The sequence below is a fragment of the Triticum urartu genome, chromosome 5A (assembly GCF_056163025.1).
Source record: "Triticum urartu cultivar PI428250 chromosome 5A, HENAU_Tu73, whole genome shotgun sequence".
Classification (NCBI taxonomy): domain Eukaryota; kingdom Viridiplantae; phylum Streptophyta; class Magnoliopsida; order Poales; family Poaceae; genus Triticum; species Triticum urartu.
The window spans coordinates 226,540,102-226,556,684 of record NC_141877.1 but is presented as its reverse complement, the minus strand read 5'-3'; the positions used below and the strand labels follow the sequence as shown (position 1 = coordinate 226,556,684).

Here is a 16,583-nt window from a genome sequence, read left to right as displayed (position 1 = left end):
CTGGACGAGACAGGTATCTCGATGAGATGGCGGAGATTCAGGTGATAATCTTCAGAGATCCTTTCTAGGTGGTATAGACTACAATAGTGTGGGAGATGCTCCTCCTCTATGATGCTCCTGGTGCCCTTTATTAAGCACAACTTATGGAAGGCCTCCATGTCGGTGCATAGGGTGTGTAGAGCGTGGAGTCTGACCCTTACGTTGGTTTGTCTTTTCTTCCTTATTCATAGAGTCCTTCCTTCTTCCGGTACGCGATATGGCAGTATTCCTCTTCCTGAGGCGGCGACGAGCCTTCTGGTGTCTGTGGGGTTTATCGGGTTTTTTGGGGCCCCATTTTGGCAGTGAAGGAAGACATGCCGATACATGATTTAACTTCTCTCGACAATGACCTCGCCACAAAATCAGGAAGGAGCTGAGCGTGCGACAGTTGAGACAGAAAGTAGGGCAGAAAGTAGGGCTCCTCCGGCTGAGGGAAGCTCGGGGATGGACGTGAGGAAGGCCATAGCGACCGCTATTTGTTATTGAAGGAGAGATAGAGAGAAGATCCGTTAGTGAGGAAGGAGATGCGGCATCGGGCATGAAAAATGCGTGGACCAAATTAGGATAAGTCATACTGCAGCCTCCCTCACCTGATTTCCAAAGAACACGTGGTGCATAGATGAATGAGCTGATTTAGAACGTTTTTCAGTAAAAAAAATGGTCCAAAGAAAGATGAATCTATAACTCAATAAAAGCCACCCACTAAAACCCGTAGCTAGCAGGGAGAAATGTGCTTTTAGCATAAATACTCCTCTTTATTATCGATCTATTAATTCGTTGCTCACCGATTTTATAGTGTTTGCCGCTTCTTGAATTTGATCTACTCTACATAGTTTGCAAACTTCTTCTTCTGTAAAGAAATACAAAAGCATGATCTAAATGCTCTCTCATAGATTTTCCTTTCGAAACCGAAGTAGAATTTCTAAGCTTGTTGACAAGACATAGAATGGTGTATATTTGTTTGTATTTAGATCTGTTTAATAGCCGGAATTTCGCTTATGCCACAAACAATCAAGACACATAGACGCCGACAGTCAATAAGTCGGCGAGCATCCACCTCCACCAATAGGAGAAGACCATTCGCGCACCGGCGGTTGCCAACACGATTCCACTACAGGTCTCCTCCTCCGGTGCCCTCCGCGCTAAACCTCGGCGCCCCCAACGAGGCCACCCGCTCCATCGCCGAGCTGAGCAGAGCTCGCATGATCCCGCGAGAGCCCCGCTACTGAGGGAGCGAGAGATGTCCGTCGCCCCGTCGGCGCGCGGCGGCTGCGGTGCCGCCAAGGCCGCGCGGCGCCACCAGGCAGGGCGCGCTGGCGGAGGGAGGCGCCGCGCCGCCGTGGTCCTCCTTCTCCTCGCGCTGGCATACGCGGCGGGGCTGCTCATGTTCGTCTTAGGAGGCGGAGGTTCTGTCGACGGCGGCGGCCACGCGGGCGTGACGGTGGCATCGTTACGGCGGCGGCGCGCGCTCGCCCCGTCCCCACCGCCGCCGGGATCGGTTTACCGCAGCCACATCGTGTTTAAGCGGCTATGGCCGGACATACGCGACGACGCCGCGTCCGCTTCGACCGCCACCTCCGCTTCCGTCTCCACCTCCTCTCCATGGCGTCGCAGCATGGTGGGTGGTCTTTGTTCTTGCAGTTACCGTTCTCCCTGGGGAGATTTGGGGTTCTCGCGTGCTTGTTGCCTGCTTCTTCGGTTCGATCCTTCTACTTCTTCAGGTTTCACAATGCACTGAACGCATTAGGCGAAATATTCGGGGAGAATTTCGGAACCCTTTTGGTGCTTTTGCTCTGATTTATCAGGGGAACGACGCCCAATACATTATTGCATCGTGAGCTGGTATTCTTGGTGTGTGAGTGATTTGCGCAAAAAGTCTTAGTTCTAGATTCCTAGTTTTCCCCTTCCCGTGAGCGAGGTCATGTGCCTCTGCATTTCCGTTGTGTACGGCTACACTCGTGATCTTATCTTGGGAGTACTCCTGTGTACTACTAGCAATAATGCTAAAAAGTTACACGCAATTACATGCTGACTAGCCTTTTTCTTTCTAACTAACCACTCCCCCCTGATTTTCATGGGATGGCCCCGTCTCCCTCTTAACCTCCAATCACAATCCGTACTACTAGTATATCTCTGCTATGCCAAACAAGGAAGGTAATGTCTAGAAGTAAATATCCGTAACTCCTTACGATTCCGATGGAAGATTAACTAGATTTTTGGGCAGGTTGTGAATGCAGTCAGTGTAAATGAGCTGCTCACTTCAGAGTTAAATCAGTTAGTATTGCTCCAAAATACTCTGAACTTAACACCTCAGAGTTAAATCACTCTAGTAATATTGCTCCAAAATACTCCAGAGTCTAGTATTGTTCAGTTCAGGTTGGGAGTATCAAATATGTTCGCAAGGAGGAACCAACTTCTTAAATCAGTCCTAAGAACTTCCAGCATATTCACTTTTGTCCATCGAACCTAACTGCTCTTATCAATAATCATATCAAAATATTTATGGTGCAGTTAATGACATCACGTTATCCAAATTCTGGAGAGCTATGGATGCCATGCGTCAAGAGGAGGCTGATTCCATCAGGTTCCACTTTCATACCTTTTGTTATTTTTCAATAAACTAACTGTTCCCACTTGAAAGTGGAGGTTAAGCTAAATACCTGACTGGCTGGATCGTTTTTGGGCTCTTTACAGATTTGCCGACTTCAAATGGGTATCTCATAGTTGAAGCAAATGGTGGTCTGAATCAACAGCGTCTTTCTGTAAGTTCCTGGACCACGTTAGATACAGCAAGCAAGCAATACCATTGCTAGTACCTATACAAAAGTCCAGTGCCGTATGAATCCATTGACACCACTATGTAACTTGAAGTCATGTACTATCACTTGATTGAGATGGCTTTCATCAATAACTTTGTGCTGGAAAGGCATTAGTACTATCTTTGTACATACATAGGTGTATTATTCATCCAAAGATCACTGATACTTGCTTTCATCTTTTTGGTCACATGCCATCTGATCTTCTGTTGGGATATATATTTCTTCTGACCTGAGAGCTTGAGAATTAGACTCTGGTCTCTACCATTTGCTGTGATGTGGATGTCTCATTTTGTAAAGTCCTTAGAACCTTCACACTATGCTGAGTAATAATTATTGACAGTGCAGTTCCATTTTTTTTTCTCAATACAGATCTGCGATGCAGTTGCTGTGGCCAGCTTGCTTAATGCAACTCTTGTGATCCCAATATTTCATTTGAATAGCGTTTGGCGTGATCCTAGGTAACTAATGCTATTTTGTTTGCTCACTGCTTTGTTTCTTAACATTAGATAATTGCATTTTTATATGATGGATGCCTGTTGCTCATTTTTTTATTGTCTGGAGCAGTTTGTTTGACTTCTAAAGTTCACTTCTGTTAGTTATAAACCCGTGAATATTTTTGAAATTCTACTTCGTGTTCTAATATGTATTGGTTCTTCCTGATGTTTTGTTTCTCAGCAAATTTAGTGATATTTTTGATGAAGATCGTTTTATCGGGACACTCAGACAACATGTAAGAGTTGTGAAGGAACTCCCAAAAGATGTTCTGCTGCGTTTCAATCATAATATAAGCAGCATACCAAATATGCGAACTAAAGCCTACTCATCCCCAGATCATTATGTTCAGAAGGTGCTTCCGAAATTAATGGAGTTAGGGTATGGTAAACGCTCACCACCTCAGAAATAATAGGAGAGGCCTTGTTTGAGAATGGGTTTCATTATATATCTATTCTATGCAGGGTTGTGCGCATTGCCCCATTCTCGAATAGATTGGCTCAGTCAGTTCCATCGAATATCCAGGCCTTGAGGTGTTTGGTAAACTACGAGGCTCTGCGGTTTGCCGAACCAATAAGGGTTCTTGCAGACGAAATGGTTGTTCGAATGATGAAAAGGAGTTCTTTGGCTGGTGGGAAATATGTCTCGGTGCATCTCCGTTTCGAAGAGGTCTCAATATACTCTCTCTTGTGAGTTAACTATTACATAGTTCTTCCGTTATACTAAAATTTGCGCACACTGTTTAGGATATGGTAGCCTTTTCATGCTGTACATATGATGGTGGCCGGAAGGAGAAAATTGAAATGGAAAATGCCCGTGAAAGGAGCTGGAGAGGGAAGTTTCACCGACCTGGTCGAGTTATCAATCCCGAGGCAAACAGAAGGGATGGGAAATGCCCGCTTACTCCTCTAGAGGTTAGGATTTTTTTTCACTGGTTAAAGCACTTGTGTGGATATATGTACACCCAATGATGCATTCGTATTTCAGGACATTAATTAACATCACAATAGGCCTGTTATACTAGAATTGATGTTTGTTGCTTAGTTTGTGATGCTTCAGGTCAATAATAATAACCTTTTAAGTTCAGTGCCATCAGTTGTGTCTCTTTAGTAGCATTCAGAACAAATTTAGAAGCTTTCAAGTATGTAAATATACTCACTAAAGCTAATATGTTAACTGACTGAATTTGAGCAGGTTGGCATGATGCTGCGAGGCATGGGGTTTGACAATACAACTTTCCTCTACGTTGCCTCCGGTAAAATATACAATGCTGCAAAATACATGGCTCCCCTTGGCCAGATGTTCCCTCTTTTACAGACCAAGGACACTCTTGCATTGTCTGAAGAGCTTGCTAAGTTTGAGGTATTGTTTCCGCCAGCCAGCCCATCAGCCTAGCTGGATGTCGTTCTGAATGTCAGATGAATATGCATGCATTGAACTGTTCATCAATTCACATTGAATTCTTCATACCGTTACTCACCAACCTATTCTCTGTAGGGGTACTCTTCTCGGTTAGCAGCATTAGATTACACCGTCTGTGTTCAGAGCGAAGTGTTTGTGACGACTCAAGGGGGGAACTTCCCTCACTTTTTGATGGGACACAGGCGTTACCTGTTAGGAGGGAATGCAAAGACAATAAAACCCGACAAACGGAAGCTGGTCTTATCTTTTGACGACCCAAATATCAGGTCAGTTTGAGCTGCCATTATATGGTCAACAAAGTATTATAAATCACACCGAATCAGTTTCAGTTTTTGAGTATATGCTGGAATCTTTCACCAAATCAAACTGCTGAAGCAGTTCGCTGCCCTTGTTATTCCTTCACCATCCAAGACTGTAGCTTTTGCCTACTTTTCAGAACGCATTAGCCATGTTAACAAATTGAAATACATCTCCGAGTTGACCTTCACATACATGCTCTGAATATTTGCCCATCTTTGCTTAACGTATAAATGGATATAGTGGTATATAAAACTCAAATTGTTTCTTTGAACTGCAGATGGAGTCGATTCAAGCACCACATGCTGGAAATACTGCACCATAGTGACATAAGGGGCATCGCATTCAGGAAACCTAATGATTCCATATATACCTTCCCAATGCCTGATTGCATGTGCCAACAAGATGGAATATGATCTAGGCGTTAGCATACATAACTGAGGGATGCATATCCTCTGCCTTTGTGCAACAAAGGCACCAAAGGCACGGCATCGTTGACTGCATGGTCATGATTTGATGGTCATGATGAAAACTGGAGTGAAATAAAGCATTTGGTGCTTCTCCGGAGATTCTGAAACCCTCTGGCATGCCTCAAACCGTTCGATTCTGGATATAATGGTCAAAAGGTGCCTAATGACAATGAATTCCAGAGGATCCGAAATTGAGAGGATGCGAGGGATTTTGTAAAGTTAGTAAATCTGTAGGTAGTCCACCATATAGCAATCTCCATTTGTTCGATCTGTCTGTAGGTTGTAAAGAGAAAAGAGCTACGAGATTGGGTTGTAGATATGAGCACAACCTGAGTGCCTCGATGTATATTCGAAAAACAAGGGCTAACAACAACAAAGAAAGGATTTTTTCAGTATATCATCACTCATCAGTGCTTGTTCTTGCATTTCATCTTGCCCTTGACAATTCATATTTATGAGCATGTTCTTACAGTTCAGACCTCATGTTCTTTTTTCTTTCATTGGGGTATGTTTTTTTTTAAAATGATATGTACCACTTTTTTGTACTTAAAAGAGCATTCAACTATAAAGTTTTTGTGCCTTGATTTTGAATTTGTGGCTTGATGTTGACATTAGGGCTTGCTTGACGGGCCTGGCGTCTTTTCTGACGTCTAGGCTATGATGAACGATTTTTGCTGGGACCCCTGGCATGCTTGCAGGCCTCCGGGCAAGATGTCCCAGTTGTCTCTGAGGAACTTTAGGAGCGCGGCCTCTTGTTCTTTGCCAAGGTTGCCGCTGATGATCATGATTTTCGTCGGGTCCTCGGGGTGTATTTGGAGCTTCTTTGCTTCTTTTGGCGGCTGGAAAGGCGGCCATGGCCTAGGCTTGCGGGGTAGCGTCGCAGTGGTTGGGTCAATGGATTTCTTGATTTCCTCAAGCTCTGTGGAAGCTAGGGCGGCTTTGGCTTTGACATTTGCGACCTCCGCCTCTAACGCCCTTTCGGTGCTGTCGTGGATGTTGATCGCGTCGTGTGGCCATGGCATCTTGAGCTAGAGATATGCATAGGAGGGTAGCGTCATGAGCTTAGCATAGGTCGGTCTGCCGAGGGTAGCGTTGTAGCCCATGCGGAACAGTGCGACCTCGAAGCGGATTGTCTTTGATATGAAGTTTTCCTCCTTTCTGAAGATGGCCTCTAGAGCTTGAGAGGATGCACCGGCCTTCCTGGTACAAAAGCATAGAAGCCGATGGCGAAGGGCTCGGGAAAGATTTGGAGATCCCCATCTTAGGCAAGGTGTGGGATGTTAACTCTGCTGCCTCCATCCATCAGAACCTGGGGAAGTCAGCAATCTTCCACAATCGGATATATCACCAAGGCGAATTTTCTCGGATGAGGAATGTAGGTCAGGTGGTCGGTGAGGTCGAAGGTGATCGTAGAGTCAAGCTGCCATGGGCTCCGTGGAGGCCAGCACGATCGGGTAGACTGCGCGTCAAGTGAGCTTCTGGGCCCAACGTGTTTCGGCGGCTTGGAAGATCATGTTGGCGCTTTGAGATCGGGTGAGCTGGTGGGTTAATGGAGGCCCAACCATCCTGAGGTTGGCCATGACCAGCCTTGCCCCCCATGCCAGTGGTGATGGAGGGGCGAATAAACATACGGTGTCGTCGTGCCGAACGAAGTGGAACGTGAGGCTCCCGAAACGTATGGTGTCGATGTAGCCCGACAATGTTATGTCATAGAGCAGCCCCTGACAATCAACGGCGAGCTCGAAGGAGCTGAAGGTGAAGTTTTATCCCAACATGTAGCGTCGACCATGAACAGAGATCCGATCTGGGTTCATTCTCCGACCAGTGCAGCTCCTGCCTGGCACACTAACTGTCGGTTCGGAAGACCACCAGTACCCTCGGTAGGATGGAGAATGTGGTGGGAAGTACCAAAGGGGAGATCGCACAAGGGGGTTACCCACATTCGGGCCTCGTTGTTGGGGAATGCAGTAATTTCAGAAAAATTCCTACGCACACGCAAGATCCATCTAGGTGATGCATACCAACGAGAGGGGAGAGTGTTGTCCATGTACCCTCGTAGACCGTAAGCGGAAGCGTTATGACGACGCGGTTGATGTAGTCATACGTCTTCATGATCCGACCGGTCCTAGCACCGAAAGTATGTCACCTCCGCGATCTACACACGTTCAACTCGGTGACGTCCCACGAACTCTAGATCTAGCTGAGTGTTGAGGGAGAGCTTCGTCAGCATGATGGCATGATGACGATGATGATGAAGTTACCGACGCAGGGCTTCGCCTAAGCACTACAACGATATGACCGAGGTGGAAATCTGTGGAGGGGGGCACCGCACACGACTAAACAATCAACTTGTGTGTCTATGGGGTGCCCCCCTCCCCCGTATATAAAGGGGGGAGGAGGAGAGGGCCAGCCTAGGAGGAGGCGCGCCCAAGGGGGGGCAATCCTACTCCAAGTAGATTTGCCCCCCCCCCCTTTTCCTATTCCTACTAGGAGAAGGAAGAAGGAGGAGGGGAGGAGAAGGAAAGGGGGGCCTGGCCCCCAAACCCTAAACCAATTCGGTTTGGGCCTAGGGGGGGGGCGCCCCACTACTTGCCTGCTGCCCTCTTTCTCCAATAGGGCCCATTAAGGCCCATTGACTCCCCGGGGGGTTCCGGTAACCTCCCGGTACTCCGAAAAATGCCCGAACTTATCCGGAACCATTTCGGTGTCTAGACATAGCCTTCCAATATATCAATCTTTATGTCTCGACCATTTCGAGTCTCCTCGTCATGTCCGTGATCATATCCGGGACTCCGAACTACCTTAGATACATCAAAACACATAAACTCATAATACCGATCGTCACCGAACGTTAAGCGTGCGGATCCTACGGGTTCGAGAACTATGTAGAAATGACCGAGACTCATCTCCGGTCAATAACCAATAGCAGAACCTAGATGCTCATATTGGTTCCTACATATTCTACGAAGATCTTTATCGGTCAAACCGCATAACAACATACGTTGTTCCCTTTGTCATCAGTATGTTACTTGCCCGAGATTCGATCGTCGGTATCTCAATACTTAGTTCAATCTCGTTACCGGCAAGTCTCTTTACTCGTTCCGTAATGCAACATCCCGCAACTAACTCATTAGTCACATTGCTTGCAAGACTTATAGTGATGTGCATTACCGAGAGGGCCCAGAGATACCTCTCCGATACATGGAGTGACAAATCCTAATCTCGATCTATGCCAACTCAACAAACACCATTGGAGACACTTGTAGAGCATCTTTATAGTCACCCAGTTACGTTGTGGCGTTTAATAGCACACTAAGTGTTCCTCCGGTATTCGGGAGTTGCATAATCTCATAGTCATAGGAACATGTATAATTTATGGAGCAAACAATAGCAATAAACTAAACGATCATAGTGCTAAGCTAACGGATGGGTCAAGTCAATCACATCATTCTCTAATGATGTGATCTCATTAATTAAATGACAACTCATGTCTATGGTTAGGAAGCTTAACCATCTTTGATTAACGAGCTAGTCAAGTAGAGGCATACTAGTGACACTCATTTCGTCTATGTATTCACACATGTACTAAGTTTCCGGTTAATACAATTCTAGCATGAATAATAAACATTTATCTTGATAGAAGGAAATATAAATAACAACTTTATTATTGCCTCTAGGGCATATTTCCTTCAGTCTCCCACTTGCACTAGAGTCAATAATCTAGATTACATAGTAATGACTCTAACACCCATGGAGTCTTGGTGCTGATCATGTTTTGCTCGTGAGAGAGGCTTAGTCAACGGGTCTGCAACATTCAGATCCGTATGTATCTTGCAAATCTCTATGTACCCCTCCTTGAATTGATCGCGGATGGAATTGAAGCGTCTTTTGATGTGCTTGGTTCTCTTGTGAAATCTGGATTCCTTTGCCAAGGCAATTGCACCAGTGTTGTCACAAAAAAATTTCATTGGACCCGATGCACTAGGTATGACACCTAGATCAAATATGAACTCCTTCATCCAGACTCCTTCATTTGCTACTTCCGAAGCAGCTATGTACTCCGCTTCACACGTAGATCCCGTCACGACGCTCTGCTTGGAACTGCACCAACTGACAGCTCTACCATTCAATAAAAATACCTATCCGGTTTGTGACTTAGAGTCATCCGGATCAGCGTCAAAGCTTGCATCGATGTAACCGTTTATGACGAGCTCTTTGTCACCTCCATAAACGAGAAACATATCCTTAGTACTTTTCAGGTATTTCAGGATGTTCTTGACCGATGTCCAGTGATCCACTCCTGGATTACTTTGGTACCTCCCTGCTAAACTAATAGCAAGGCACACATCAGGTCTGGTACACAACATTGCATACATTATAGAACCTTGGCTGAAGCATAGGGAATGCCTTTCATTTTCTCTCTATCTTCTGCACTGGTCGGGCATTGAGTCTGACTCAACTTCACACCTTGTAACACAGGGAAGAACCCTTTCTTTGCTTGATCCATTTTGAACTTCTTCAAAACTTTATCAAGGTATGTGCTTTGTGAAAGTCCAATTAAGCGTCTTGATCTATCTCTATAGATCTTGATGCCTAATATATAAGCAGCTTCACTGAGGTCTTTCATTGAAAAATTCTTATTCAAGTATCCTTTTATGCTATTCAAAAATTCAGTATCATTTCCGATCAACAATATGTCATCCACATATAATGTCAGAAATGCTACAGAGCTCCCACTCACTTTCTTGTAAATACGGACTTCTCCAAAAGTCTGTATAAAACCATATGCTTTGATCACACTATCAAAGCGTATATTCCAACTCCGAGAGGCTTGCACCAGTCCATAAATGGATCGCTGGAGCTTGCACACTTTGTTAGCACCTTTTGGATCGACAAAACCTTCTAGTTGCATCATATACAACTCTTCTTTAAGATATCCATTAAGGAATGCAGTTTTGACATCCATTTGCCAAATTTCATAATCATAAAATGCGACAATTGCTAACATGATTCGGACGGACTTAAGCATCGCTACGAGTGAGAAGGTCTCATCATAGTCAACTCCTTGAACTTGTCAAAAACCTTTTGCAACAAGTCGAGCTTTGTAGACAGTAACATTACCGTCAGCGTCAGTCTTCTTCTTGAAGATCCATTTATTCTCTATGGCTTTCTGATCATCGGGCAAGTCAACCAAAGTCCACACTTTGTTCTCATACATGGATCCCATCTCAGATTTCATGGCCTCAAGCCATTTTGCTAAGTCTGGGCTCGTCATTGCTTCCTCATAGTTCGTAGGTTCATCATGGTCAAGTAACATGACCTCCAGAACAGGATTACCGTACCACTCTGGTGCGGACCTTACTCTGGTTGACCTACGAGGTTCGGTAGTAACTTGATCAGAAGTTTCATGATCATCATCATTACTTCCTCACTTACTGGTGTAGGAATCACTGGAACTGATTTCTATGATGAACTACTTTCCAATAAGGGAGCAGGTACAGTTACCTCATCAAGTTCTACTTTCCTCCCACTCACTTCTTTCGAGGGAAACTCCTTCTCTAGAAAGGATCCATTCTTAGCAACGAATATCTTGCCTTCGGATCTGTGATAGGAGGTGTACCCAACAGTCTCCTTTGGGTATCCTATGAAGATACAGTTCTTCGATTTGGGTTCGAGCTTATCAGGTTGAAGCTTTTTCACATAAGCATCGCAGCCCCAAACTTTAAGAAACGACAACTTGGGTTTCTTGCCAAACCACAGTTCATAAGGTGTCATCTCAACAGATTTTGATGGTGCTCTATTTAACGTGAATGTAGCTGTCTCTAAAGCATAATCCCAAAATGATAGCGGTAAATCAGTAAGAGACATCATAGATCGCACCATATCTAATAAAGTGCGGTTACGACGTTCGGACACACCATTACACTGTGGTGTTCCAGGTGGCGTGAGTTGCGAAACTATTCTGCATTGTTTCAAATGATGACCAAACTCATAACTCAAATATTCACCTCCACGATCAAATCATAGAAACTTAATTTTCTTGTTATGATGATTTTCCACTTCACTCTGAAATTCTTTGAACTTTTCAAATGTTTCAGACTTATGTTTCGTCAAGTAGATATACCCATATCTGCTCAAATCATCTGTGAAGGTTAGAAAATAACAATACCCGCCGCGAGCATCAACACTCATCGGACCGCATACATCAGTATGTATTATTTCCAACAAGTCTGTTGCTCGCTCCCTTGTTCCGGAGAACGGAGTCTTAGTCATCTTGCCCATGAGGCATGGTTCGCAAGCATCAAGTGATTCATAATCAAGTGATTCTAAAAGCCCATCAGCACGGAATTTCTTCATGCGCTTTACACCAATATGACCTAAACGGTAGTGCCACAAATAAGTTGCACTATCATTTTTAAACTTATATCTTTTGTCTTCAATACTATGAACATGTGTATCACTACTATCAAGATTTAGTAAAAATAGACCACTCATCAAGGGTGCATGACCATAAAAGATATTACTCATATAAATAGAACAAACATTATTCTCTGATTTAAATGAATAACCGTCTTGCATCAAACAAGATCCAGATATAATATTCATGCTCAACGCTGGCACCAAATAACAATTATTTAGGTCTAAAACTAATCCTGAAGGTAGATGTAGAGGTAGCGTGCCGACGGTGATCACATCGACTTTGGAACCATTTCCCACACGCATCGTCACCTCGTCCTTAGCCAATCTTCGCTTAATCCGTAGCCCCTGTTTCGAGTTGCAAATATTAGCAATAGAACCAATATCAAATACCCAGGCGCTACTGCGAGCATTAGTAAGGTACACATCAATAACATGTATATCAAATATACCTTTCACTTTGCCATCCTTCTTCTCCGCCAAATACTTGGGGCAGTTCGCTTCCAGTGACCAGTTCCTTTGCAGTAGAAGCACTCAGTCTCAGGCTTAGGTCCAGACTTGGGCTTCTTCACTTGAGCATCAACTTGCTTGCCGTTCTTCTTGAAGTTCCCCTTCTTCCCTTTACCCTTTTTCTTGAAACTGGTGGTCTTGTTGACCATCAACACTTGATGCTCCTTCTTGATTTCTACCTCCGCAGCCTTTAGCATTGCGAAGAGCTCGAGAATCTTCTTATCCATCCCTTGCACATTATAGTTCATCATGAAGCTCTTGTAGCTTGGTGGCAGTGATTGAAGAACTCTGTCAATGACACTATCATCATGAAGATTAACTCCCAGCTAAGTCAAGTGGTTGTGGTACCCAGACATTCTGAGTATATGTTCACTGACAGAACTATTCTCCTCCATTTTGCAGCTGTAGAACTTATTGGAGACTGCATATCTCTCAATCCGGGCATTTGCTTGAAATATCAACTTCAACTCCTGGAACATCTCATATGCTCCATGACGTTCAAAACGTCGTTGAAGTCCCGGTTCTAAGACGTAAAGCATGTCACACTGAACTATCGAGTAGTCATCAGCTTTGCTCTGCCAGACGTTCATAACATCTGGTATTGCTCCTGCAGCAGGTTTGTCACCTAGCGGTGCTTCCAGGACGTAATTCTTCTGTGCAGCAATGAGGATAATCCTCAAGTTACGGACCCAGTCCATGTAATTTCTACCATCATCTTTCAACTTAGCTTTCTCTAGGAACACATTAAAATTCAACGGAACAACAACACGGGCCATCTATCTACAACAACATAGACATGCAAAATACTATCAGGTACTAAGTTCATGATAAATTAAAGTTCAGTTAATCATATTACTTAAGAACTCCCACTTAGATAGACATCCCTCCAATCATCTAAGTGATCACATGATCCATATCAACTAAACCATGTCCGATCATCACGTGAGATGGAGTAGTTTTCAGTGGTGAACATCACTATGTTGATCATATCTACTATATGATTCACGCTCGACCTTTCGGTCTCAGTGTTCCGAGGCCATATCTGCATATGCTAGGCTCATCAAGTTTAACCCGAGTATTCTGCGTGTGCAAAACTGGCTTGCACCCGTTTTATGTGAACGTAGAGCTTATCACACCCGATCATCACGTGGTGTCTCAGCACGATGAACTGTAGCAACGGTGCATACTCAGGGAGAACACTTGTACCTTGAAATTTAGTGAGAGATCATCTTATAATGCTACCGCCGAACTAAGCAAAATAAGATGCATAAAGGATAAACATCACATGCAATCAATATAAGTGATATGATATGGCCATCATCATCTTGTGCCTTTGATCTCCATCTCCAAAGCACCGTCATGATCACCATCGTCACCGACTTGACACCTTGATCTCCAACGAAGCATCGTTGTCGTCTCACCAACTATTGCTTCTACAACTATCGCTACCGCTTAGTGATAAAGTAAAGCAATTACATGGCGATTGCATTTCATACAATAAAGCGACAACCATATGGCTCCTGCTAGTTGCCGATAACTCTGTTACAAAACATGATCATATCATACAATAAAATTTAGCATCATGTCTTGACCATATCACATCACAACATGCCCTACAAAAACAAGTTAGACGTCCTCTACTTTGTTGTTGCAAGTAGGCTACTACGAGCTGAGCAAGAACCGTTCTTACCTACGCATCAAAAACCACAACGCGGTATAGTGATTGCTTTTTCATCTTCAGAAAGAACCCTGTTCATTGAATCCAAATCAACTAAAGTTGGAGAAACTTACACCCACTAGCCACCTGTGTGTGAAGCACGTCGGTAGAACCAGTATCGCGTAAGCGTACGCGTAATGTCGGTCTGAGCTGCTTCATCCAACAATACGGCTGAATCAAGAATCAACTAGTGACGGCAAGCAATATGTATATACCCACGCCCACAAATCCTTTGTGTTCTACTCGTGCATATAACATCTACGCATAGACCTGGCTTGGATGCCACTGTTGGGGAACGCAGTAATTTCCAAAAAAATCCAACGCACACGCAAGATCCGTCTAGGTGATGCATAGCAACGAGAGGGGAGAGTTTTGTCCACGTACCCTCGTAGACCGTAAGAGGAAGCGTTATGACAACGCGGTTGATGTAGTCGTACGTATTCACGATTCGACCGATCCTAGCACCGAAAGTTCGGCACCTCCGCGATCTGCACACGTTCAGCTCGGTGACATCCCATGAACTCTAGATCTAGCTCAGTGTCGAGGGAGAGCTTCGTCAGCACAACGACATGATGATCGTGATGATGAAGTTACCGACGCAGGGCTTCGCCTAAGCACTACAATGATATGACCAAGGTGGAAATCTGTGGAGGGGGGCACCGCACACGGCTAAACAATCAACTTGTGTGTCTATGGGGTGCCCCCCTCCGTCGGTGTCAAAACCGGCAGATCTCAGGTAGGGGGTCCCGAACTATGCGTCTAAGGTCGATGGTAACAAGAGACAGGGGACACGATGTTTACCCAGGTTCGGGCCCTCTCTATGGAGGTAATACCCTACGTCCTGCTCGATTGATATTCATGAATACGAGTATTACAAGAGTTGATCTACCTCGAGATCGTAATGGCTAAACCCTAGAGGTCTAGCTGGTATGGCTGTGATAATGAATCTCCCTCCCTCCGGACTAAGTCCTCCGATTTATATAAGCACCGGGAGGATCTAGGGTTACGCAAGGTCGGTTACAAAGAAAGGAATCTACATATCCGGTCGCCAAGCTTGCCTTCCACGCCAAGGAGAGTCCCATCCGGACACGGGTACAGTCTTCGATCTTCGCATCTTCACAGCCCATCAGTCCGGCCCATGGCTAACAGGCCGGACGCCCGAGGACCCCTTAGTCCTGGACTCCCTCAGTAGCCCCTGAACCTGGCTTGAATGACAAGGTATCCGACGCATAGATCTATCTTCGGCATTGCAAGGCGGGTTCCTCCTTTTCGAACTCCAGGTAGTTTTTGGATATATTGAACATGTCCGGACCTATAACACACACCGCACACAACCGTAGACAGAATATAATATTCCACGAGTCCAATCCGCTGACAACTTTTTTACAACATGACACCACGTCTGCCCGGTCACTATATCGAACCATTTTGTCTGCCATCCCGTGTTTCAAGATGCGATTTCCATTGGCACGTCTTGTCAAAGCAGAGATCGTGTCCCCTTATTGCGGGATTCTCATCAATACGGGCGTGGGTAACGTGCCGTTTACATAGCCCTTGGGAGCAGGAAAATTTTAAGGCGAGTGGGGAGGCGTTCAATATTTACTGCCTTTATAAGGAGATAAGAATCCCCTTTCTTCACCCACGCCTTCTCTCTTCCTATGCCCTTCCACTCTTGAGCTCCAGCGCCCAAGTTCTCATCTTCTCCATCTCGAGCAAGCACTCAACCATGTTCGGATCGGAAGCTCAAGGCAAGTGGATGGCCTCCTCCATCTAGGAGGAGGACATCGCCGAGCTTTAGACGGCCGGGTACCTGGCGAAGGGAATCGCCCACCGCCTTCCGGCCCAGGGACAAATCGTTCCCACGTCGAAGCCCAACAAGAGGGTAGTCATCCCTCATTTCCTCCACGGGTTAGGATTTCCACTCCACCCCTTCGTCCGCGGACTGATGTTCTACTACGGGATAGACTTCCATGATCTATACCCAAACTCCCTCCTCAACATCTCGGCGTTCATTATTGTATGTGAGGCCTTCCTTCGCATCCAACCACACTTCGGGTTGTGGCTCAAGATCTTCAATGTGAAGCCGAAGGTGGTGGACGGCCAACACGCGGAATGCGGAGGCGCCGTGGTGAGAAAGCTGGCCAATGTCTCCTGGATGAAAGGCACTTTCACGGAGACTGTAAAAGAATGGCAGAAACATTGGTTCTATATCACAGAAACCCCGTGGCACCACCTGGGCCGCAACTGCTGAATTCAACTCTGGCGCTCCCATGCGACTCACCTCCTGGGTTGAGAAGGGCCCGAACTAGTGTTCGTCAGACGAACTGACAGCACCGCAGACGCGCATTCAAAGCATGGTGGATAGAGATATCAAACTCGTCGATATAATCCAGGTGATGC

The 16,583-nt window shown here is 45.3% G+C and overlaps 1 protein-coding gene across 1 annotated transcript; it reads left to right on the top strand.

Annotated features, from left to right (window-relative positions):
• Window positions 1-1,099: 1,099 nt before the first annotated feature.
• LOC125508523 (O-fucosyltransferase 9) lies at window positions 1,100-5,934 on the top strand. Its single transcript, XM_048673249.2, has 10 exons — window positions 1,100-1,657; window positions 2,551-2,623; window positions 2,734-2,801; window positions 3,228-3,316; window positions 3,534-3,731; window positions 3,815-4,019; window positions 4,097-4,264; window positions 4,545-4,712; window positions 4,848-5,038; window positions 5,350-5,934. Exons 1-10 carry the CDS (start codon window positions 1,280-1,282, stop codon window positions 5,483-5,485), a joined length of 1,674 nt encoding a protein of 557 aa, XP_048529206.1. The 5' UTR covers window positions 1,100-1,279; the 3' UTR covers window positions 5,486-5,934.
• The last annotated feature ends 10,649 nt before the right edge of the window (window positions 5,935-16,583 follow it).